Source organism: Carassius auratus, chromosome 4, assembly GCF_003368295.1.
Source record: "Carassius auratus strain Wakin chromosome 4, ASM336829v1, whole genome shotgun sequence".
NCBI classification, from domain to species: Eukaryota; Metazoa; Chordata; class Actinopteri; order Cypriniformes; family Cyprinidae; genus Carassius; species Carassius auratus.
This window is the reverse complement of record NC_039246.1, coordinates 11,266,290-11,288,744: the sequence shown is the minus strand read 5'-3', so window position 1 is coordinate 11,288,744 and position 22,455 is coordinate 11,266,290. Positions and strand designations below refer to the sequence as shown.

The window sequence follows — 22,455 nt, the reverse complement described above, 5'->3', positions numbered from 1 at the left end:
ATCCAGTTGACCAAACATGGCGGTCATGCACACAAACACACACACAGACGCTCACGGGTCATGAATAGAAACCAGTTTGAGTCGATCCCATCGTCTGAACCTGAGAAGGCATTCCCATGAGCCCTGTCCTTCATATTTTTATATCCACAGATCAAACAGATAATAATGGTAGTCATTCGGAGCGGGCAGCTCTACCCTTGGTTGGGGCACAATAGAATTCACTGCTGGACTGTCAGCGAGGTGTCAAGATCAGGCCAAGGCCACGGTTAGCCACAGACTGCAGTTTTGGCCCCGAGTGCTTAAAGGACTGGTAAAGAGTGACGTAAAGAGCCTAATGAAGGGAAATCTGTGGTCATAACCGCACTGATGTTACCAAAACCAGCAGTGCTGTTTGGTCAGGAGTGGAAGGAATGAGGGTTTCATTTGAATGTGAATCTGGAAAAAGAGCGCTGTATGAAACCATGCTAAGCATGTTCCTGTCATTGTACACGCAGCATGGCGGCCACAAGCGCTTTCACTGATGACTTTTTGGAGCACACAGGCACAAAAGATGTATGTTAAAAAGGAAATGTGAAATAAAATGTGCAGGCGTAAGTGGAATAGCAGACGGATGGGCTGGGAAGGGCTCAGCCACTCTGATTAGCACATTAGATTGTATTTATGTTAATCTTCTTCTTTCTCTCTCTGTTTCTCTTTCTCCCGTTTTCCATCTCTCTTTTTGATTTCAACCTCACCCAGGTCACAAGCAAAGGAGAGACCAAATCTGTCACCAATGGTAAGTGACGACAAGATAAAATGAATTTGTGTAAAGTGTCTTAATTTCCAACAAAAGGCTATTTGTCAGCTTAAAACTGCTGTGTGATGCTATACAGTCACGGGCAATTATAACGTATTTGATGCTTCGTATACTTTTATGATAAGTAAGGTTCATTAAGATTTCACACTGGTCTAGGCTACCAAGTGTGTTTGTGATTTCTGCAGGACTTAAAGAGGTCGTAAAACATCTTAATTCATCCTTCTACAAATTAAGGTCTAAAAAGGTCTTAAATCAGAGAGAAGGTCTTAAATTCATAAAGTAATGGCATTAAATGTTGCATGCATGGCAGAAAATTTGCTCTTCCTCTATATTTTAGTTTTGTTTTCCAGTTCAAATGTCTAGAAATTGTTAAAACAAAAATTGAAATTGAACAATTAGTCTTTTTTTTCTGAGAAATTGAATAATACTGAACTAAATGCTTAAAACAACAATAAACATCATATCTGGACATGATGAGTCTTGTTATCTAGTTGTGAAAAACTAGCTTTTCAAGTAAATGCATCTTGATTTAATATTATACATTTATACATTAAAAATATTTATACATTTACATTGGAAAAAAGAAAGATTCTCTTGTGAATTGAATTACAAATGAATGGAGATCTGTTGGAGGATGTATTTTCAAACAGTGAAGCATTGCTAATACAAGATTTTTACATTTAGAGACCATATTGACGTGTTCCATTCGATTTATTTAAGAATTCATCTTAAGAAGTCTTACATTTACCCTTATAAAGCCTGCAGAAAAGAGCATTAACATCATAAAATAACATAATAAAAAAACAGTTAATGTTGTAGTTACATTTGTTGTAGTGTCCATTTACCAATATAAAATTGTACACAACTGTGGACAGAAATGTCATTTGAAACCAAGTGATCATCAAAATGTCCTAGTGCATTTACCTGAAGGAGTTTTTAGCTTTTAGGTTTTAGACAACAAAAAAAGCCTAAAGCTAGCCTGGTTAGAACACTTTGTGAAATTCATTGTGCCTGTGTGTTTGCCTTATAGCCTTTATATCTATCTGTGTCCCTGAGGGGTCACAGAGGTCAAAATGAAGTCTTGCTGTGAAGGGCACTGTCTGCCATATTGCACAACACCCACAATTCACTCTGCCAGAAGTCCCTGCCAATGATAAATCATCACTGCAGGCACGTCGTTCACCGGCTGCCTCTTTGGCATTGTTTTCTATTTTGAATAGCAGCCATTTGTTCCTCTAGAAGAGGACGCGGTGGCCTTCGGGTGTGCGCTTTAGCCTGGCCTGACGTTCTGCTCGTCTCAGTATCAGGCCCTGGATTCTGGGCGTCTGTCAGTGCCAGCAGGGCTAAAGCTGCATGTTTGTCACATTACTGTATGGAGCGGTAGAAGATTAGCGAGCCCGCATGCCGTATGCCAGATGTCATGAAAACTTAAATCCTTCCAGCCACTTAAAAATGGTCCGACGCTGCACATTTAAGATATTCTTTGAGCTATTTTTAGCTCTGGAGCTTGGAAAATAAAAGGGTGTAGGTCACATATACACAAATAAGTGTACAAAATTTTTAATTGTCTCAGATTCTAGATGATGATCATTCTTTAATATTTTGTAAATTTGGGTCATATTTGACATACTAGGGAAGCAATTATTTCACTGGTTCTGAAGAAGGCTGAATTTACATGATAAAAAATGCAGCAAAAACTTATTTTTAAAAAAATATAAAAATGTAATTTATTCCTGTGATCAAATTTGAATGTTCATCATCATTGATACAATGATACATTACTTTTAATGATACATGTTACATCATTATAACTTTATAAATTATCCTAATATACTGATTTACGGCTTAAGAAACGTTTTTATTAATAGTAGTATCAATGATAAAAGCAGTAGGGCTACTTACTTTAGTCAGTATTATTTGGTCAATAAAATGTAATAAACAACAGCCTTTTTTGTGAATTCAAAGTTGTTTTTTTATTTAATACATGCACAGTCCTGCATAGCATATTCAGTTTGTATTTATTCTAAATTTCTCTTTCGTCTTTTAACAGGAATGGGCCATTAACCGTTCAAAGACGCCAGAGAGGCAGGGACCAAGAGAATGCACAACATTCCTTTTTTTTTTTTTTTTTTATACCAAAAAAATACAAGCATTTTATACTGCCAGGAAGATCTATGTGAGTAGACACAGTATAAAAGAATAAAAAAATAAAAATAGAAAAATATATATTTTATCACTGTATTCACAGGTCACAGGTATTGCACCATCATAACATAAACGCAATGCCTTTGCATGTAACTTCTGGCTGTGAAAACAAGCAACAAGGTTATTTGTTTCGATTATATAACAATTATATAACAGCAGCCAACTCAAAACATTACAGATTCCTTGAAAAGGAGGACGAGGAGTTGCATTCCGAACTGTTTTTTTTTTTTTTTTTTTTTGTCAAATCACGTTCATTTTAAACATGTTAGTTACCCTTCTCACCTGTTAATTTATAACTAAAGCAAAGCTTCACATTGCATTTCATGCCTGTTCGCCAGTTCCAAACCGAATATGAGCACCTGTAGTCTAGCTGTATTTTGTACTTTTTGTCGTAATGACAATTTTTTTTTTTTTTTATAAAAATTGTCTTAATAATATATGTTAGCACATAGTGAACATTTTTGTAATTAACTATATATTTTACTGCTTGATACAAAATGGTCTTTGCTTTTGCTCTCAATATTATTTTATATCAAAGCAAGTTTTAATTCAGAAGAAGTCCATTATAGTCATACCGTTAGCATTATTTCATTATCTTTGGCTTTTTTACTCTTGGAAACACTGGTCTGAAAGTTCTTTTTGGCCATCTTTTTGTAAGTGTTAAGCATGTGGAATAATCGGTATTGGTTAAAAACATTTAAACTCGACAGAAAGGGAAAGTGCACTTTTTGGCTTATATTTGAGTACATTTCACAGTTTTTGCATATAAGGCCTTGGTTAATCCGAAACCATCCAACGAGAAGGACGAAGTAAATTCATGTTTAATGTTCAAGTGTATAATTTTTCTTCTTTCTGTTGCAATCATTCATACTAAATTGCAACACGGATGTCGTCGGCTTTCAATGCAGCGCTAGTTGGCAGAACGTTAGTAATGCCGTCATTTAAACGCGTATAATTTCTGACATCTTTTGTCAGACAAAGACTATCCAGTTCTGCCGCCGTAGCTTATTGCTAATGTCTCTAAATGTTCAAAGTTCCTGTATTCTGCTTGTATTTTTTGACAATCAAGTTTTTTACCATTTTTTTCAACACTTATGTATTGTTTCAGAGTAACACTATGCAAGTCGCACCACCTTTAATTGCAATTACCTTGTTACAAATATGACTGTTTGTAGTCTATAGTTCCATACAGAGCAAATGTTTCAACTTGTAATCATTGTCTCAGTGACCACAATAAAGAGACCAATGAAAAACACCTGTGATTGTGCTTCTCAATACTCCAGCAGCCATATATCACATAACTGGCATGCCCCACTTCCTCTAACAATAGGCTCAGCTCTGGCAGCCAATCAGAGCAAAGCAGCGAGGTCACATGATCTGGCAGGTCTGTATTAGGTGAGCCTTGGGTTAGTTTGAAACTGTATGCTGCCCGGACCCTCGAGATAAGACCCCATCTCTTATTCTTCCTGGTGAGATCTCAGGTAAGAGGCTTCAGATTTTATTATCAGATCCAATTGACAGTTTCTTCATAACTAAAATCAACAATTTCAATTGATATTGATAGTGGGAAGTTTCCCATAATGTGTGAATCAGGCCTGAGGATCACCCTCTTCATTCCTTTGCATGGCGTAGTCTGTGCAATCATCAATGCAATGCTTGTCTTGTTCGCCAGAGGGACTGGACTGGTGGTTTGCATGCTTTGGGTTTTTACCTTAATGCAGCTTAATACAGACTATCAATGGCAACATTCCTGCCACCTTCAGCCTGTGATTTTCCAGCCTTTCGGATGGAGTACGACCGGCCCTCGCTTATTAATGTAAAACACACGTAACTCCAAAGTGAGACGGTTAATCTGCTGCAAAGACTTGGTGGATTTGGTCAGAGATGCTGTGCTCAAGACCTCTGGCTGCCGCTGCCTGCTCTCATTATCACGAGGACTTGATTTAAAATCAACCCTTATCCAAGATGATCTCTTTGTGAAGAGCCATCGGTTTGAGTGCCATCAGACAAGATAGGCTGAAGACCCCAACAGCTATTGAGCTGCAAATATTGAGTGAATATAAGATGATTAAAAACATGTTTAAATGGATGACCTGCTGACCTCTGGACCTTCAGCAACTACAGTTTGAATTTACACACTTTAATACAATGAAAGATTAAACAGTTTAGGATTTACTTTGAAACAATTTTCACTCAGAAACTGATGGTAAATTTCACAAATAAATACAAAGAAATTGGTCATCTGTTTTCTCTGAAACTTAGAAAAAATAAAAAACTTTTTGTCTCAATTGTGAAAATAATTTAATTTCTTATAAAAATTATATTAAGATATAATTGTTTTTAGTTTCATGTTTTTCTTGAAAAACTTGCTATATTACTTGTACTTGTACTCCTTTTTGTTGCCCATTAAAATGGCATTCACATATTTTTAATTGTGACTTGGGTCTAAACATTATAAATAAAACAATATGTCATGTTTCATTTAATGTTCAACTGGCCATTTCGCTGTAATTCTTTGTGAAATTTACAAGCAATTATGAGTGTTGTTTATTTCTTTTCTCACTTTGTGGGACAACTATATAATCCTAATGAGTTTCATTAAATTTAGACAGGTCTTTGACGTCATTAGAGGCTGTGGAACAATGTCCTGCACAAACAATGTGCTTCAAAAATAGATGCCAAGGACACACTCACTCTTGATTTACACAGAGAATGAATGTCAAGCCTGGATGAGATCAGCCAAGTTCATTTTCTGGCAAAGTGTGGAGCACCTGTTCCAAACTGTTTGTTACAAGCGAAAATAGCCTCCTGCACTCATTAATCACATGTTTTATAGTGTGATTTATTTCTCTGTGGATAGTCTTCAGGACAGCGATGCTGTTTTTCAAACCTTGTTAAACACAGTTATGAATATGAATACTTGTTATGGTCCAACAATGTCGAACATGAAGATTATTGTACTCTGGGATCAGGTTCACTGGCAGAAGGATTTGTTTTACAGTTAGTAACGTTACATGCTGAAATAAACTGAAATTGAATAAACTCATTAGACATGCATGTATGGTCCTTTTATAACTGAAACTCATTTACTTTATCAGGAATCTACTGGTCATGTCTGACACAGAAGAAGTCATGGAGGAAGAAGTTCAGTACGTATGAACTCGTTACTAATTGAATTCCGAATGGAATACTGAACACTGAAAAGTATAGACTGTTGAACTTAACAATAGACGGTTTCAACGGCATCAACATAAACAAACGTTAATGCGCGTGAGCGCTTTTGTGGACCTAACTTAACTTCCGGTAGATTCCAAATAGAATCAATAACAACAGCCAAATCCCTCTAGAGTAGATATTTTTTGATAACAAACAAAATGTGTTTTCTGTGTGGATCAGGCGGAGTTAATGAAAATGCTAATTCATTATTTGCCAGCAGGAGATGTTTTAAAGCATAGACATAAAGCGCAAGAAATAGAGGTTTCCCCAGTAACAGCTGTAAACAAAGCAGAGCTGGTACGCACACACGCTGCTATCAGGCATATAACATGCAAGTCTTCTTTCAGAAATACAGCGATATAAAAACACTCGTGCCTCGTTTTGATATTTAAACATAAATGTAAGGAATTATTATTATTAAACGTGCAGTACGTTACATAACGTTACGTTACTCATGTTTATTTAACGAAGCCTTTTTGAAAATCGATCAGTTTTAAAATTGTGGCGAGTCTCCAAAAATAAATAAATGTATGGGAAACACATCCCGCAGCACAACCACCTGAGCCCAACTTCAGTCTACTCACCACCTTAACTTTAACTGCGTTTGTAGATGGCACTGCAGCCAGACCGATATACACAACACAGACCGGAAGTTAACTTAGGCCCAGGCGCGTGCGCCCGATGAAACCGTCTATAGTTAAGTCCATAGCTGATTTTTGGCTGTCAGACAGTAAGAAACGTTTCTAATTATATATCAACTTAAGCTTGGTTCGGTGATTACAAACTGTACATGGCCCGTAATCCTCAGCACAGTTGTCTAATTACACTGTTGACATCTCATAGCATCTCATGTTACTATGGCAACGACTGACACGTTTGTATTGCAAGCTCTGTTATTTAGCCTCTCAGCGGAATCTGTATTCTATCTCCATGAAGAAACTTTAACATCCATAAAACCTTTTCATTCCACAAAACTTTTAGATTTAGATCTTATTTTAGATCTTTAGATCATTAAAATGCTCTCTGAATAGTTCTTTGGGAAAATGGGTCTACTGTGACATCACTGCGAAAACCTTATTTTGGAACCTTTATCATTGAGATAATTGAAACAGCAGTAGCCTATAGTGTGACGTTGTTGCCACATGCGTGTCATTGAATTGTTTTACATAAAATGTCTTAAAGTTGAATAGTCCGATCATGTAATAGTAATTGTCGGAGCAGAAATGGTTAAATAAAAACAGTCCTAAAGTTAGCATTATATGTGGGATATACAATTCTGTGCTCATACTCTATACAGCAGAAATAGTGGAAGTATGCCCTAAGATACAAATAAAAAAATTAAAATTTTTGTACCTTATTATTTAGGTTATAAAAAACACTGTTGAAATTTTTCCAAAATGCTGACCTGTCCAGTTTACGCGCTGTGATCATAACGTTATTTAATGATTAGAAAAATGTTTCCGACAATGTTTTACGAACTTTTTTGCCCAAAATGAAAATGTTATATGAACATTTATTTTGTATACGTTCTTAGAACATTAAAATGACTAGTTTTTTTTTTATCATGATTATTTACAAGTTTTAAAAATGTTTCTTATAACATTCTACTTTTTTAGAACTTTTTAAACTGTTATTTGAACATTTATTTTTAATATTCTATGAACGTTTTCTCTCAACATTATGAGAACATTCATCATGTACAAATAACATCATAACAACATCCAAACATTTTAAAAAAATGCTAGTGAAAGTGTAGAGTGTAACTCAGTTTCATGTATCATCTTTTTAATTGAATTACCTGTTTATCCTTTTCTTTTTCTCTCTTCACCATGTGATAGGGAAGGTAAGCCAATATAAGATGAGTAGCTACTGCTCAAAGCATCAACATTAGCCTTATTCATGCACTAATCACTAATTATGCCCTCATGGAAACGGAGGCTGCATGGTCCAAAGGAAGTTCTGCATGCTATTGTGCTATTTTAGACTGTGATCGTTTCACTTGGCCAGTGGAGTTAAGTTTCTCATGTAACTAATAGAATTTGTGTAGAGTGACATTTTAATATCAGGTATGTTTTGTGTTTCCTCTAGTCTCAGATGTCAGTTCCCATATTCTGTCCATAATAGTTAATAAATCAAATATTTGTTTGCAAGTGTTTTGTTGGTCCATATGATCACGCAAATGGCATTAGATTCTGAATATGAACTTTCTGGAAATTTCATTTTTAAGCTGTTGGGTGCATCTCAATGTTCTGACAAAGGTTCAAGATGATCTGTTGACTTGATTCAGCATCTTGATCATGCAAATATTCCTTTATGCTTCTGAATGTATTTGCTACTAATCTTTATTATGTTCACACTGTAGTGGAGGAAACCGAAGAGGAAGGTAAAACCGTGTTCGTATGTGTTGTGTTGCTTTTCCTGCATGAGTTTAAATTCAAGATTAACTCCAAAATATGATTCAATTCGATTTTGATACCACACATGTGACCTAAAACCATTAGAAAAACAGTTGCCTTTTCATTGATTAGTTTTTCACATGCATGCATGTAGATATTTCAGTTTATTTTCACAGTTAATTCACTTATTCATTCTCATTTATGCAATTATTTATTTCTTCCTTCTTTCTTTCACTTACTCTATCATTACCCCTCCTGAAGTGGAAGGTAAATTTTTCATGACATATACTAATTGTATTTAGTAATGTATGCACCTGTTATTTCATTGTTCACTCACTTTTTAATTGTTTTAGTGATGTTTAGTGTGGTTTTTTATCCACCACAGAATAAAAAAATAAATAAAAAAGGTCATTGTGAAGTTTTTTCATAATTCAGACTTATTTTCTCGCAATTCTAAGCAAGTGAAAATTGCAAGGAATTTAGAGATTTTTATTATTATTATTATTATTCTGTGGCAGAACCAAGCTTTCATACTTAAACAACTTCATTGCATTATTTTGAGTAAATTAACCTTTTTTTAGTAATTAAAAAATGAATTATAAGCTTGCATCATTTGTGGTGATTTTCTACATATAAATATACAATCACCAATGCAAGGTGTTTAGTAATTCATGTAATGTTTTCATATTAGTACCAGCCCCTGAGGAGGAAGGTAATCAGTCCCTTCTTTGATTTGTTAATTCAGTTGTTTAAATGTTTTATGATTTAAAAACAATAATATCATAGCTACAATGTCTTTAAAGCACTGCATCAACGTGTTTTATCCAAAAAAAATACATAAAAGAATATCTGCTCCTGATTAACAGGATTTATGTTGATATGTCTAAATAAAATTGAAGCTACAGTTTTTGTAAACTAACTGATGTGCTGTTCTTATAATAGAGCCTGCCGAAGTAGAAGGTAATTATTTCAGTTCTTATTAATATTATGGTTATTTGTATTTACAAGTGTCTGTAAATCTTCATTCTTTTAACCACTTATAACTATCCCATATCTGAACAGAGGAGCCAGAACCTGAACCACAAGGTAAAGCTCCTCAGGTTTATAATCTTTTATAGAATATAGATTAAGAATAAAACATTTAGCAAAGGTTTCCAGATATTCAGATTCTCATTTTTGGGCCTGACGATGGAGGGGGGGGGCACGAGGGGGTACAAAATGTGATAATCTGAATCGAATGTTTAGCACCATTGCAACTGCATGATGTGTCATTGTGAAGTCTGGAGGACAGAAACTGTTTATTAGTAAGGTTTGTATGTCATGAAGTAATATTTCAGTTCATTTCAAGCGCATGAGTGATGACTGTTGCTGTCAGAACATTGGGTCGTCATATTCAGCCGGCCATTTGTTTCAAAATCAAAACATTTCTTTAGTTCTGGATCGCTTCGTATTCCAAAATATATATTTTTTTCTTGAAACTCCTTAAAATGAGTTCATGCAAATAGTCTTAATGTGAAATTGTGTCTGTTCATCTGTCTTCATCTAACAGAAGCTCCAGTGGAGGAGGAGGCCACAGGTAACTGCTCCAAAAATCACACACACATTTGATTGATTCTCTGGGAATCTGTAACACACTTTCTGCATCATATTCATAGTGATGATGTATTTTGTATATTTCTTTTATCCCCAGATGAGACAAAACCTAAGCCAAAGTATGTTCTGCTCTGATATCTTTCTTTCTCATGTTTAACTCTATATGTGAATACTGCACACTGTCAGCATTCATGACTAACAATTATTTTACAGATTCATGCCAAATATCGCTGCTCCAAAGATTCCTGAAGGAGAGAAGGTGGACTTTGATGTGAGTTTGGATTTGAATTACATCACTTCCTGTAGTCGCTTCAAAGTGTTTGGAATGAAATACTGGTGTCTTGCTTATACTACACCGTATTATGGTAACCAGCACATTATTAATGATAAATATTTTCAATAGTATGTGATACATGACATTACATTTTCCATATGATTTTATTATGTGAATTTTATTTTTATTTTTCATTTTTTTTAAGATTGTAACTTTTTTTATCCAATGTAGTGACCAAGACCTTTGATTGATTGAATTTTCGATTAAATTTATTAATCTACACGATCTGTAAAATACAGATGCTATTATTGGTACTATAGAGTTGTATGTTAGTGTAAACATTGCTTTCATGCGTGTGTAACAGGACATCCACAGAAAGCGTCAGGAGAAGGATTTATCTGAGCTTCAGTCTCTGATCGAGGCTCACTTCATCCAGAGGAAGAAAGATGAAGAGGAGTTGATCGCTCTGGTCAACAGAATCGTAAGTCCTGGAAGAACTGATCTAATCCAGTGCTAAAGTGCTAAATAACTTGTGAGTGACAGTGTTGCATCTGTGCAGGAGAAGCGTCGCACTGAGAGAGCGGAGCAGCAGAGAATCCGTGCAGAGAAGGAGAAAGAGAGACAAGCCCGTCTGGCTGTGAGTGAGCAGCCATTTACCTCCATAATACTGAGTGCTAGCATAGACATGTAGAGAAACTCATTCCTTCGTCCCTCTTCAGGAAGAAAAGGAGAGAAGAGAGCAAGAGGAACAGAGGAAGAAACAAGATGAAGATGCTAAGAAGAAGAAAGTCCTTACTAACAAGACACACCAGTACGGAGGAATCCAGCAGAAGGTCTAGAACTGGAAACATGTTATTATTATATCACCATGCAACTAGCGCAGAAGTAGCAAGTTAAAGTGAATCCAACACTATCGATCTTGTCTTGCAGGGCGAGGGCCGCAAGGGGGCGAAGAAACAGACGGAGAGAGAGAAGAAGAGGAAGATCCTGGCGGAGAGGAAGAAGCCACTCAACATCGATCACCTGTCTGAAGACAAACTGAAGTAAGCCGCCGCCGAACATGATCTCCACACAGTCACATCATCTGGGGGGTGTGGCCACTGACGAAGCTTCTGATTGGTTCTCGCAGAGAGAAGGCCAGTGAGCTCTGGCAGTGGATGATGGAGCTGGAGGCCGAGAAGTTCGACCTCAGCGAGAAACTGAAGAGACAGAAATATGACGTAAGTGCTGACATAAAACAACGACGAATAACAGATTTGAATCACTGTCAATATGAATTTTGTATGTTGTGTTTTTGTTGCAAATAACCTTCCTTTGGCCCTATTGAGCCAATTTCTAAATTTCCAGTGTCAACATCAGCTGTTCATATATTTAAGCTAAAATAAATAGATTATAAAATGTTATTTAAAAAAATTTAGTCAACTTAAAGTCAACATTAAAATTAAGTTAATATACCTTTTCATTCACATTTTTGGTGTTATTGTGAACAGTTAATTGGTTTTCCATCCGAGAATGACAACAGCCAACCTCTGACATACAGAAATCACTTTTCCACAATTCAATAAGTTCCCACTAATGTTTTTACAAGTTGAATGCACATGAATATCACCACAAAATCATAATTAAAACTTTGGATTTTCTTTCAGTTTTATTTACATTTCTTTATAATAATAATAATAATAATCATCATGTATACAAATGTAAAATATATCAGCATTATACAATTATATTAAAATATATAACAATTACATTTACAGTACTTTCCTAAATTGGATAAAAAGCTTTGTTTTTGTATGCAGAAACACTGTGCATTTATTAATAACTTTATTAATGTACAGTTTAAAAAAGTTGGATTTTATGCAGTAAAGATACATCACCATCTTGCTCTGACCAAAGTTATCTGAATGCAGCTGACCCTAGAGGTCTTAAAAGCACCAGTATATTCACATTACGGAATTAAAATCATTTGTGGATCATCTTAATTTTAAAAGACTTAGTCTGTAAAATAGTTCCCACTTGGGCACTGTGAAAAAGGCGTCCAAGGCCTGCCTGTCTAAAACTGTGACTTGCTTCCAGATGAATGTTCTCCAGGCCCGAATCGTAGAGCAACAAAAGTTGTAAGTAACTGGCTGTGAGGGCGGCCACCTCACTTGCTGTGTAGCCTGCTGTCAGTAACTGTTGTCGGGCAGATTTGTGTCGGGTCTGGGCTCTCGATCGGTCACCGCCGTGGGTGAAGGGAGGTGGCGTGCTTGTGGCTGTAATGAGGCAGCGGACGTCTGTGAATCCACAGGTTTCCCCATCAGCTGGTCATGTTGAAATTGTCTTTTGTGCTCAGCAAGACTTCCGTATGTGTCCCTTACAGGTCACTCAGCTTCTGGCTCGAGTCAGAGATCACCAGAGGTAAGTACCCTGAGCCACACTGCTCACTTTCCCCTGGTTTCAGCGAGGTCTGGGTGAGAGGAGGGAAGCAGAGGAAGTGTTGCAATTAAGCAAACCAAGACAAAGCCATTTTGGTTTGATCTGCTCGAAAGACCCTGCTTCTTTCAGATCCCAGGCCCGATTAAACCATTCGATCTTGACCTGAGCGAGGCTGGAGCATGTGGTCCAGCTCAATCCCAGCGTCAAACGGGGAAACGTTTAGGATTTTTACACTCAATCCTAATAGGACCAGTTCAAGTGGCTCCTTCAATACTTTATTTTCATCACCAACACATACAGTACATGACTTTGTCCTCATAAACTGACAGAAACATTCATATATGCAGATTAATATATAAATTATTAGAAATGTTCACCCAAAAATCCAAGATGTGCATGAGTTTGTTTGTTCATCAGAACAGATTTGGAGAAATGTACCAATGGATCCTCTGCAGTGAATGTGTGCATCTTGATGAATATGTTTCTTGCTTTTCACCTCTCAAAATTACAACTGATGGACTTGTGGATTTCTTGTGGATTATTGTGCTGTTTTTATCAGCTGTTTGAACTCTCATTCTGACGGCACCCATTCACTCCAGAGGATACATTGGTGAGTAAGTGATGTAATGATACATTTCTCCAAATCTGTTCACTTGAAGAAATAAACACATCTATATCTTGAAAGGCCTTAGGGTGAGTACATTTTCAGCAAATTTCATTTTTGGGTGAACTGTTCCTTTAATATATTGATTGGACACAGATGAGAGAGACTCCAGTAAAACGGTAAGTTCAGAATGATATAATTTTGATATAATTTTGCCTTGGGAGACGGAATCTGTAGCCTGAATGAGAGGGTAAGAAACACATTAGGCCAAAACAAGACTGAAACATGGACTGCATGCAAAAGAGTGATGATTTTTTCTTGCATGTGTTTGAAACGTGTCTCTTCTAATCTTGTCTAAACTGATATTCTGATAATGTTTTTTAATTTAGTTTCCACTTCACTTGTTTTCAAATGTGTAAAGACAGGAATCATTTTGGGTTTATGGTTGTAGTTTTAATTAATATTCATAGATTTGATGATGAATATTAATTAGGGTATGCTCCGATAGTCTGTGTAATTTGCAAGTTAAAATTTAAAATGCATTTTCATTAGAAAAAAAATCATTTAAATAATTTCAATAGCATAATGTCATGCTCTGATTTAGTAGATCAATTGACTGATGAAAGGATCAACAATTATCTCAAAAGTTTTTCTTTTTTATATGCAGGTTTGATGTTGTTTTTTTATCTTTTCAGTGCCAAAGGTCGTGGAAAGGGCAAGGTTGGTGGCAGGCTGAGGTAAACGTGCAGCGAATCGGGGCACCACAGAGATCCAGAGCACTTTGTGTCCTTCTTCACATATGCATTTGTAGTCATAAAACCATTGTCCTGTTTGATTGTACATGCAGAGACAGTAAAGTGACATTTTTTCCTGATGTCCAGTTTTATTCCTGATTTTTTGTCTTAGACACACAAGTATTTTGCAGTCATATCATTCATTTTATCCCTGCAACATTAAAAGAGTCAAACTGCCTACAAAGTGTCCCGGTGACTCTTTCTTACAAACTTATCCATTATTTTCCAAAACCAGTTTATCAATCACTATTCCAACACATGCAAATGTAATTCATAAGCAGTGTAAAGGAAAAACGTGCAAAGCCAATATGATCTTAATTATAACTCTTTTCAATAATTATGAAACCAATGAAAGTCATAATTATATGAAGAGGACCTGCTTAAACAAACAAAAAGCATTCACTCAATGTAGTGTCTTCCTTGAGAAATGCATTTTGATCTACATAAAATTTACTATAATTTACTATAATATTACTACACTACACTACACTATACTATACTATACTATAATGAATTACTATAGTAGTATAATTCACAGAAATCACAGGCAGGTGCAACCCATTTTATTTCATTAGACTCGATTTGCAGTGGTGTAATTCACAAAAATCCCCACCGGAGGGCACATCCCATTTAAGTTGAAAAGACTCGATATATGGCAGTGTAGTTCACAAAAATCACCACTGGAGGGTGCACCTCATTTAAGTTGAAAAGTATTGATTTGCAGCTGTGTTATTGTGTTATTTACAAAATGGAATGGGGGGGGGGGGCAACCCATTTAAGTTGAATAGACGTGATTTGAAGTGGTGTAATTCAACAAAATTGTCATAGCAGGACGCAACCTATATAAATTGATTAGACTCGAAACGTTTAGGATTTTTACACTCAATTCTAATAGGACCAGTTAAAGTGGCTCCTTCAGTACTTTATGTTCATCACCAACAGATACAGTACATGAATTTGTCCACATAAACTAACAGAAACATTCAAATCTGCAGATAAATATATACATTATTAGAAATGTTCACCCAAAAATCCAAGATGTGCATGAGTTTGTTTGTTCATCAGAACAGATTTGGAGAAATGTAGCATTGCATCACTTACTCACCAATGGATCCTGCGCAAAGAATGGGTGCATCTTGACGAAGAGGTGAAAAGCTGCGTGTTTGTAAGAAACCTCTCAAAATAATAATTGATTGACTGGAGTGGTGTGGATTAGTTGTGGATTATTGTGATGTGATGTCTTGAAAGTCCTTAGGGTGAGTACATTTTCAGCAAGTTTTCATTTTTGAGTGAACTATTCCTTTAATATATTGATATAGGAGGGCGCACCCCATTTAACTTGAATAGACTTGATTTGCAGTGGGTTGCAAATTTTTGTGAATTACACCGCTGTAAATCCAGTCTAATTAACTTTAAAAGGGATGCGCCCTCCGGTGGTGATTTTTGTGAATCACACCGCTGCAAATCCAGTCGAATTAATTTAAAAAGGGTTGCGCCCTCCTGTCTTCTGAATTACACCGGTGCAAATCCAGTCTAATTAACTTAACAAACGGTTGCGCCCTCCGGTGGTGATTTTTGTGAATCACACCGCTGCAAATCCAGTCTAATTAATTTAAAAGGGGTTGCGCCCTCCGGTGGTGATTTTTGTGAACTACACCGCTCCAAGTCCAGTCTAATTAATTTAAAAGGGGTTGCGCCCTCCGGTGGTGATTTTTCTGCATTACACCGGTGCAAATCCAGTCTAATTAACTTAACAAACGGTTGCGCCCTCTGATGGTGATTTTTGTGAATCACACCGCTGCAAATCCAGTCTAATTAATTTTTAAAAGGGTTGCGCCCTCCGGTGGTGATTTTTGTGAATCACACCGCTGGCAAATCCAGTCTAATTAATTTTAAAAGGGTTGCGCCCTCCGGTGGTGATTTTTGTGAACTACACCGCTCCAAGTCCAGTCTAATTAACTTAAAAAGGATTTGCCCGCCAGTGATTATTTTCTTGAATTACACCTATACTAATTGCATCTTATGAGCTTAAATGTGTTGTGTCCTGTGCTGTGTTGTGATTTTTGTGAATTACACCTCTCCAGATCGATTTTACTGAACCTAAATGTATTGCAACAATTCTGTGGTCATTTTTTTCAATTAAAGCAGAAGGGAATTTGAGCTCACCACTGTGTTGGGTAGAGGTCATGAGCTCCTTTTACACACATTTGAAAAATAAATAAATACAAATAAATTTTCACAATTGTCTAGGCACAATTAAATAAATATAACCAGATTGAAAAACATGGAAAATAAGCAAATATTTAGATTTATAATGTTAAAGACCAAACTATGGAAGTTTACTAGAAATAGAGGATGCCCTGGCTTTATTTTTATATGATAGCAAAATGTCACATTCACAAAGCACAGTGCCTTAATTTTAAACCTAATTGTAAAATATTCACTTCTGATTTATTTTTTCTTTTCTCATCACGTGAAAGAATCTCATCCAGTAAAAAAGCGTTAAACACATCCGATCTTGTAGAAAAATTAATACATTTAAAAAGTAATAACTTGTATGATTATGATTTATTTATTTCTTTATTATTATTTTTACTTAATTATATTTACATTTTTATTGCATCCTCACGTGTTCTTGTTCTAATGTTTATGTGAATCTCTCTGATATTGTTAATAATAATTTAAAAAAACCCAAAATATTTGAGTTCAGAAGAGCGTCGAATGTGCGCGCGCTGGATCGTTCACGTGTATGTGTGACACGTCATCCAGCAGCTCGAGCACGGAAGTGTTTCCATCAGAAAGACAGCGTTACTAAAGTATTTCATCCAGAATGGGTAGGTCTGCGTGAAATAAGATATATGTTGTTGGATGTAATGGACAGTTCGTTTTAAAATGCGACTAATACGAACGCTTTTCTGTGTGTTTACAAAGGGAAGTTTGCTCATCACGCATTGGTTCGCCTGGTGACGCTAGTTTGTTTGTTAGCTTAGCAGATATAAGAATTAGCCATGTTATCGAAAAGCTCGTTTTTAAAACACGTTTGACTCTTTTCATAATGAGTGTAGTGTTTTATTCGAATGTGTGTTGGGTGTGATTGTTATAAGCGACATACTTGTACTATGATTCTGAGATAGACTGAGCTAAAATGGCATTAGTTCACCATTTTCTGTTCAATAATGTCATATAATTCTATTGTTTTTACAGGGGGGTTCTTTTCCAGCCTCTTCTCGGGCCTGTTTGGCACCAGAGAGATGAGAATACTCATTTTAGGTTTGGATGGAGCTGGAAAAACCACCATATTGTACAGACTTCAAGTGGGAGAAGTGGTGACCACGATTCCTAGTAAGTGTTTTTGATGTCTTTTGCACACAACTTTACACATGAGACGAAGTGTGAGCTAATTTGTTATTTTTCGAACACAGCAATTGGTTTTAATGTGGAAACTGTGACATACAAGAACTTAAAGTTTCAAGTGTGGGACCTCGGTGGACAGACAAGTATCAGGCAAGATGTTTTTCATTTGCTTTATTTTACATTGATTAAGAAATAAATTGAGCTAAAGTTTTAATCTCGGTCTTCCACAGGCCATATTGGCGGTGTTATTACTCCAACACAGATGCAGTGATTTATGTAGTGGACAGCAGTGACCGTGACCGAATGGGCATCTCCAAATCTGAGCTGGTGGCCATGCTGGAGGTTGGTCAGATTGTTATGCTGCATTTCAAGTTCAGAAATCAGAAAGAGCTTTATTGCCAAATATGCTTGCGCATATGAGGGATTTGTTTTCGTGACATAAGCTTCCAGTACACAGAGACAACACACAGACAAAAAAAAAAAGTAATTATAAAGGCAAATATTGCAAAATCGTATGAACAGTTGTGCTATAAATGATAATGGAATACAATAGAGTACTTTTGTGGAAAGGATGTTAAAAGCTCTGCATGAAACCAAAGATGCCAATGAAATACCTGTATTTTTAAAGAGTTAAAGTCATCAGCCTTGTCTTTCAGGAGGAGGAGCTGAAGAAAGCCATTCTGGTGGTGTTTGCAAACAAGCAGGACATGGAACAGGCCATGACTCCTACCGAAGTGGCTAACGCTCTCGGTTTACCTGCACTCAAAGACAGGAAGTGGCAGATCTTCAAGACGTCTGCTACTAAAGGCACAGGCCTGGACGAGGCAATGGAATGGTAAGAGTTTTACTTTTTGACAGTTTAAATAAAAATTCTTTGCATTGTATTTACTAATACCTCCTGTTCTTCCATATTTCAGGTTGGTTGAGTCACTGAAGAGCCGGCAGTAAATGCAAAAGCACAGAAATATCTTATAAATAGGAACTTCAGAGACTTCTGATTGGGGGTCCTTTGGACCAATGACTGCATTCTTCCTATTGTGTGAAGACCATCCTCTTTTCCCATTTAGTACAGAAATGTTGAGCGGCATTGAACGGACTCTCAACGAATGAACTCCTCCTTTTTTCTTCTCGTCTCTACTGATGCTTGTTTTCGGTAAACTGTATTCACTACGTTTGTAATATCAGAAGTGTCTGCTTTTTAAATTTAGCCTAGTTTCGGAATAATCACTGCAGCTCGGTTTGATATTATTTGGGTAGATATATAAGACTGGCTGTCGTTTGTATGATTTGGATTTGTATTGGCATATTTATATTTGGACGTGTACAGGGGCGTGCACTCCTGCATTATGGCTGTGAAATAAATATGCAGTCAACACGTATTACATTATGCATATAACATCAATGGCTGGGCTGGTTTTGCAAGTTGTTTTTTTTCTTTCTTTTTTTTATATAAAAACGTTGCAAAAGAAACACATACTGATACACATGGTTAATGAATCAGCTGATTATAGCCAAGTTTTTCGCTGATGTGGCTTTGTTTCTTTGCTTTATATCCTGTACACACAAATGCGATTTTCTGCTTTTTGGCCTCGTTTTTCTTTAACCGCTTCTTTTACCTTCTTTCTGGCAGCAATGTCAGGATTTACATCAGCCTGTGAAGGGAAATCATGAATATAATTAACGTTTAATTTTTACTTTGGTTGTAAAGATGTGTAACCTGGAAATTAACGAACAAATGATTTATTTATAGTTGTCTCTGAAGACTAGAAGAACAACCAGTGACACACTTTAGAGCAGCATTCAGAAACATGTTTTACCTGCATGGCTTTGGCTTTCTTGTGTGAAGCTCGTCTCTGAACGGCTTCTTTCTGCACTGCTACAAAAGTCAGAGAGAACTAGAAAAACTAGTTTGCCTTTGCAAACTTTTGCTTATCTCGGATCCCTGAGCTGGAGATCCTTAAATCAGAGGATGTTCCTACCAGCGATCTATCTGTATCATTCAGAGAGGTCAAGCATAAACAGAAAGACTGATTTAACGCCCACCTTCAAAGGCACTTTCGGTGTGTCTGTTGCTCCTCAAGCTCCTGCTTCTTATATTCCTCTTCATTCTCCTCCATGTTGTCTGTCATTTCTTTCTACTCACCCTCCTGTTCTTCAGCTGGATTTGACTCTGGTGAGTTGAGGTAGATAGGCCCCATAAAGTAAGTTCTTAACCACCTGATTTGACTAAAAACTAATGATCTTAACGTATGATAAAAAAACAGAAAAATTAAATATTACAATAAAGTTAACATTTTTTATCTTCGATACAATTTAACATTAAAAATGGTTAATTAAAAATTAAACATTTAGACATTTTTGTAACATAGTCTAGAAAATAAAATAGGAAAATAATGAATACAATCAATACAGGTTATAAAGGTATACTGAGATAATACTGTGAATCAACAACTTAAACAGATAAAATGAATCATGATTTATGTTTCTCAAATAAGATTATTAATTCTTTCACCAATTTATAAAAATATAATTCAATTTAATTAAATGATTTCTGATTAACTAATTAAAATGTAATTTATACAAGTAAATAACATACATAATACAATTTATACTATTAAATATTAAAAGCCACCTAGAAGTCTAGAAAACAAATGAAATAAGTCAGGTAAAACTTTCGAATGTATTCATTAACATGACGATTAAGATTTCTGATGTTTTTTGTAATTAAAAAGAATTACATAATATACTTAAATGATTACTAATATATAATTAGGCAACAAAAACACTGAAATTGTTATTATTTCCTACTTGCTCTCCAGCAGAAATATCCAAGAACGTTGACTAAAGTTGGTAAGAGAAGGACAGGACAAGCTCTCTCATCTAATGGTTTCGAAACAAAACAATCATTAATTCAGTTTAATGTAAGCTAAGCTGTTACTGTTTACCTCAGTCTTGCTCTTCAAACCTTTTCGTATTGTATCCAGTATGATGTAGTGCACAATCTCGTTCTTCATCTGCCTTTGGGCATCCGACTTCACTGAGCTGCGTTATTACAGCTGACAAACACATGGTGGCGCTGTCTGCCAGAGACATGTCACCGATCTGTCTCGGGAACACACCAAAAGCATAAAAAAATGAATGCAGGTCAAGAAGCAAAAAGACACAGAAAAAATACATCTAGAGGCTAACGGTAACATCACCTCTAGAGAATGGAAAGTGTTGTGCATGACAGGAGTCAGGTATCTCATATCCAGTGTGCTCATCTCTCTTAACGTGCGCGGTGACCAAAGTGAATCTCATCCCGATGGCAGCTATCACAGGAATAAATTACATTTTTGTTTTCAACTAGAAAACAGTTATTGTAAATGGTAATCATGTATTAGAACGTTACTGTTTTTCCTGTATTTTTTATCAAATCAATGCAGCCTTGGTGTTCTACGAACATTTAAAAAAATCTTAATAATTCCAAACATTTAACCTGTATCATTCATTTATTTGGCATCTAAACACAGACCTCATAAGTATGGGAGTGAGCTGGGTTCTATGCGACGGAAGTACCATGGCTCCTTCCTCTGAGATGTTGAAACGGACAATATCATTTAGTGCTTTTCATTCAGAAGTCTCTCCAGGTGTTCTCTGTAAATGGTGACAAATTGAGAATTATTGTGGACCTAAAACAAAGCCCTGGGGAATACCGCCATTGAAGCAATGTTGAAAAAAATTCTCAAAGTATTCCTGTAAGCCAACATATTAATAAAACCCCAAATATAAAATAATAAAAAAGTCCACATAACTACAAAATGTTAAAAAAATTAAAACTAAAGCATTCCTACTGCAAGTTTAAGGTAGGAGAAAAGCCCTGATAACAGGCTTAAAATTAGATCAGCGAGGGTTGCCTCTAGTTTTTTTTTTTTTTTACTGCATTAAATGACAAAAGTGGCTCAAAGTAACCCAGAGATGTGAAATGAATATCATAATAGACTAAAAGACTTCCTGAGGCAATTGCTACATTCCGGTATCTCAGCAGTGAAAGTTAGTAAGATAACCAAAAAAGCCTGTTGGAAGATACCATCAGTCTCTGCACTGGATATAAAGCATTCTATTCAGAAACTGACCTAGTTACTGTATAATACAACATTATTACAGAAAAAAAAACTAATTTGGAAAGCAAGAAGAGAAGGGACAGTGAGACTTACTTGTAGGCCAGTATGTTAGGGTCTTTGTATGTCATCAAACAGTCCAGTGCTATTTTCTGGATTTGTTGGTCTTTATGGCACAGAAGCTGTGGGATAGAGAAAAAAACATGAATGTCAGGCAGCCATTAATAAGTAAAATGATCTTTCACATAAAGATGGGAAATCATACTTGGGTGTACAGTTCACTTAGTTTTGCCTCCATATATAAAGTTTTTGGATTGGTGAATTTGGAAAAGACCTTCAACTGTGCCATGAGCTGCCTGTAACAAAATAAGGACATATGTTGACAAGAAACAAATGAATACTAATTTTTCTGTTATATTAGGCATGCACATCTAGTCTGTGAAAGTACGTAACTAGAACACAAAGGCGAATGTTAGAAAATAAGATAATCTCTTTCTTGACTGCTGATTTTCTAGGGATCTTCTTCCCTTTCTACCTCTTCACCCATTTCCTGCTCTGATGAGGAGCTGCTCTTCTTTATGAGGTCCTGTGTGGGAGACACCTGCTGGTCAGCTGGGTATAACTCATTACTCTGAAGGCAGAGAAACCTATAATTGGAAGTAATTAATCTATAAACAGATACACAAAACATTAGTAATATTGGAA

The 22,455-nt window shown here is 36.0% G+C and overlaps 3 protein-coding genes and 1 long non-coding RNA gene across 15 annotated transcripts in view; 3 read left to right on the top strand and 1 right to left on the bottom strand.

Annotated features, from left to right (window-relative positions):
* The window catches only part of LOC113058472 (non-muscle caldesmon-like), a 47,396-nt gene extending 43,141 nt beyond the window's left edge, over positions 1-4,255 (top strand). For all 5 annotated transcript variants that reach the window (XR_003277978.1, XM_026226433.1, XM_026226427.1 and 2 more), the window contains 2 exons: positions 739-775; positions 2,847-4,255. Coding sequence is in view for 4 of the 5 variants with exons in the window: in XM_026226433.1 (XP_026082218.1) it covers positions 739-775; positions 2,847-2,860 (51 nt within the window). In the remaining variant the exon portion in view is untranslated. The remainder of the gene's footprint in view (positions 1-738; positions 776-2,846) is intronic.
* Positions 4,256-4,375: 120 nt separating this feature from the next.
* Positions 4,376-14,474, top strand: LOC113058495 (troponin T, cardiac muscle isoforms). 4 transcript variants are annotated; one of them, XM_026226452.1, is made up of 18 exons: positions 4,376-4,482; positions 6,100-6,150; positions 8,056-8,060; positions 8,580-8,600; positions 8,875-8,880; positions 9,305-9,325; positions 9,556-9,573; positions 9,676-9,699; positions 10,163-10,189; positions 10,304-10,325; positions 10,420-10,477; positions 10,845-10,961; positions 11,040-11,117; positions 11,200-11,313; positions 11,411-11,523; positions 11,610-11,700; positions 12,843-12,880; positions 14,198-14,474. In XM_026226452.1, the coding sequence occupies exons 2-18, from the start codon at positions 6,113-6,115 to the stop codon at positions 14,241-14,243; spliced, it is 837 nt and encodes a 278-aa protein (XP_026082237.1). In that variant the 5' UTR covers positions 4,376-4,482; positions 6,100-6,112; the 3' UTR covers positions 14,244-14,474. The 4 variants fall into 4 exon arrangements, with proteins under 4 accessions (XP_026082237.1, XP_026082231.1, XP_026082245.1 ...); XM_026226446.1 differs by lacking the exon at positions 12,843-12,880 and adding an exon at positions 12,557-12,597; XM_026226460.1 differs by lacking the exons at positions 9,305-9,325; positions 12,843-12,880 and adding an exon at positions 12,557-12,597 and having other exon boundaries at positions 14,198-14,298.
* Positions 14,475-17,014: 2,540 nt separating this feature from the next.
* LOC113058442 (ADP-ribosylation factor-like protein 1) lies at positions 17,015-19,032 on the top strand. The gene is made up of 6 exons (XM_026226357.1): positions 17,015-17,130; positions 17,501-17,638; positions 17,719-17,800; positions 17,881-17,992; positions 18,307-18,485; positions 18,568-19,032. The coding sequence occupies exons 1-6, from the start codon at positions 17,127-17,129 to the stop codon at positions 18,596-18,598; spliced, it is 546 nt and encodes a 181-aa protein (XP_026082142.1). The 5' UTR covers positions 17,015-17,126; the 3' UTR covers positions 18,599-19,032.
* Positions 19,033-19,169: 137 nt separating this feature from the next.
* On the bottom strand, positions 19,170-22,426 carry LOC113058459 (uncharacterized). 5 transcript variants are annotated; one of them, XR_003277973.1, is made up of 8 exons: positions 22,204-22,321; positions 22,016-22,106; positions 21,847-21,932; positions 21,165-21,286; positions 20,851-20,961; positions 20,616-20,752; positions 20,459-20,530; positions 19,196-19,858 (listed from the first exon to the last, which is right to left on the bottom strand). It is a non-coding gene; the product is annotated as an uncharacterized LOC113058459 (long non-coding RNA). The 5 variants fall into 5 exon arrangements; XR_003277975.1 differs by having other exon boundaries at positions 19,170-19,302; positions 19,468-20,752; XR_003277972.1 differs by having other exon boundaries at positions 19,196-20,530.
* Positions 22,427-22,455: the final 29 nt, after the last annotated feature.

Coding starts and splice junctions, on each gene's coding strand:
- LOC113058495 (XM_026226446.1), top strand. CDS start 6,113: ATGTCTGACACAGAAGAAGTCATGGAGGAAGAAGTTCA. Junction 11,118..11,199: donor AGAGACAAGCCCGTCTGGCT/GTGAGTGAGCAG, acceptor GTCCCTCTTCAG/GAAGAAAAGGAGAGAAGAGA. Junction 11,524..11,609: donor CTGTCTGAAGACAAACTGAA/GTAAGCCGCCGC, acceptor TGGTTCTCGCAG/AGAGAAGGCCAGTGAGCTCT.
- LOC113058442 (XM_026226357.1), top strand. Junction 17,993..18,306: donor AGCTGGTGGCCATGCTGGAG/GTTGGTCAGATT, acceptor CTTGTCTTTCAG/GAGGAGGAGCTGAAGAAAGC. Junction 18,486..18,567: donor CTGGACGAGGCAATGGAATG/GTAAGAGTTTTA, acceptor TCCATATTTCAG/GTTGGTTGAGTCACTGAAGA.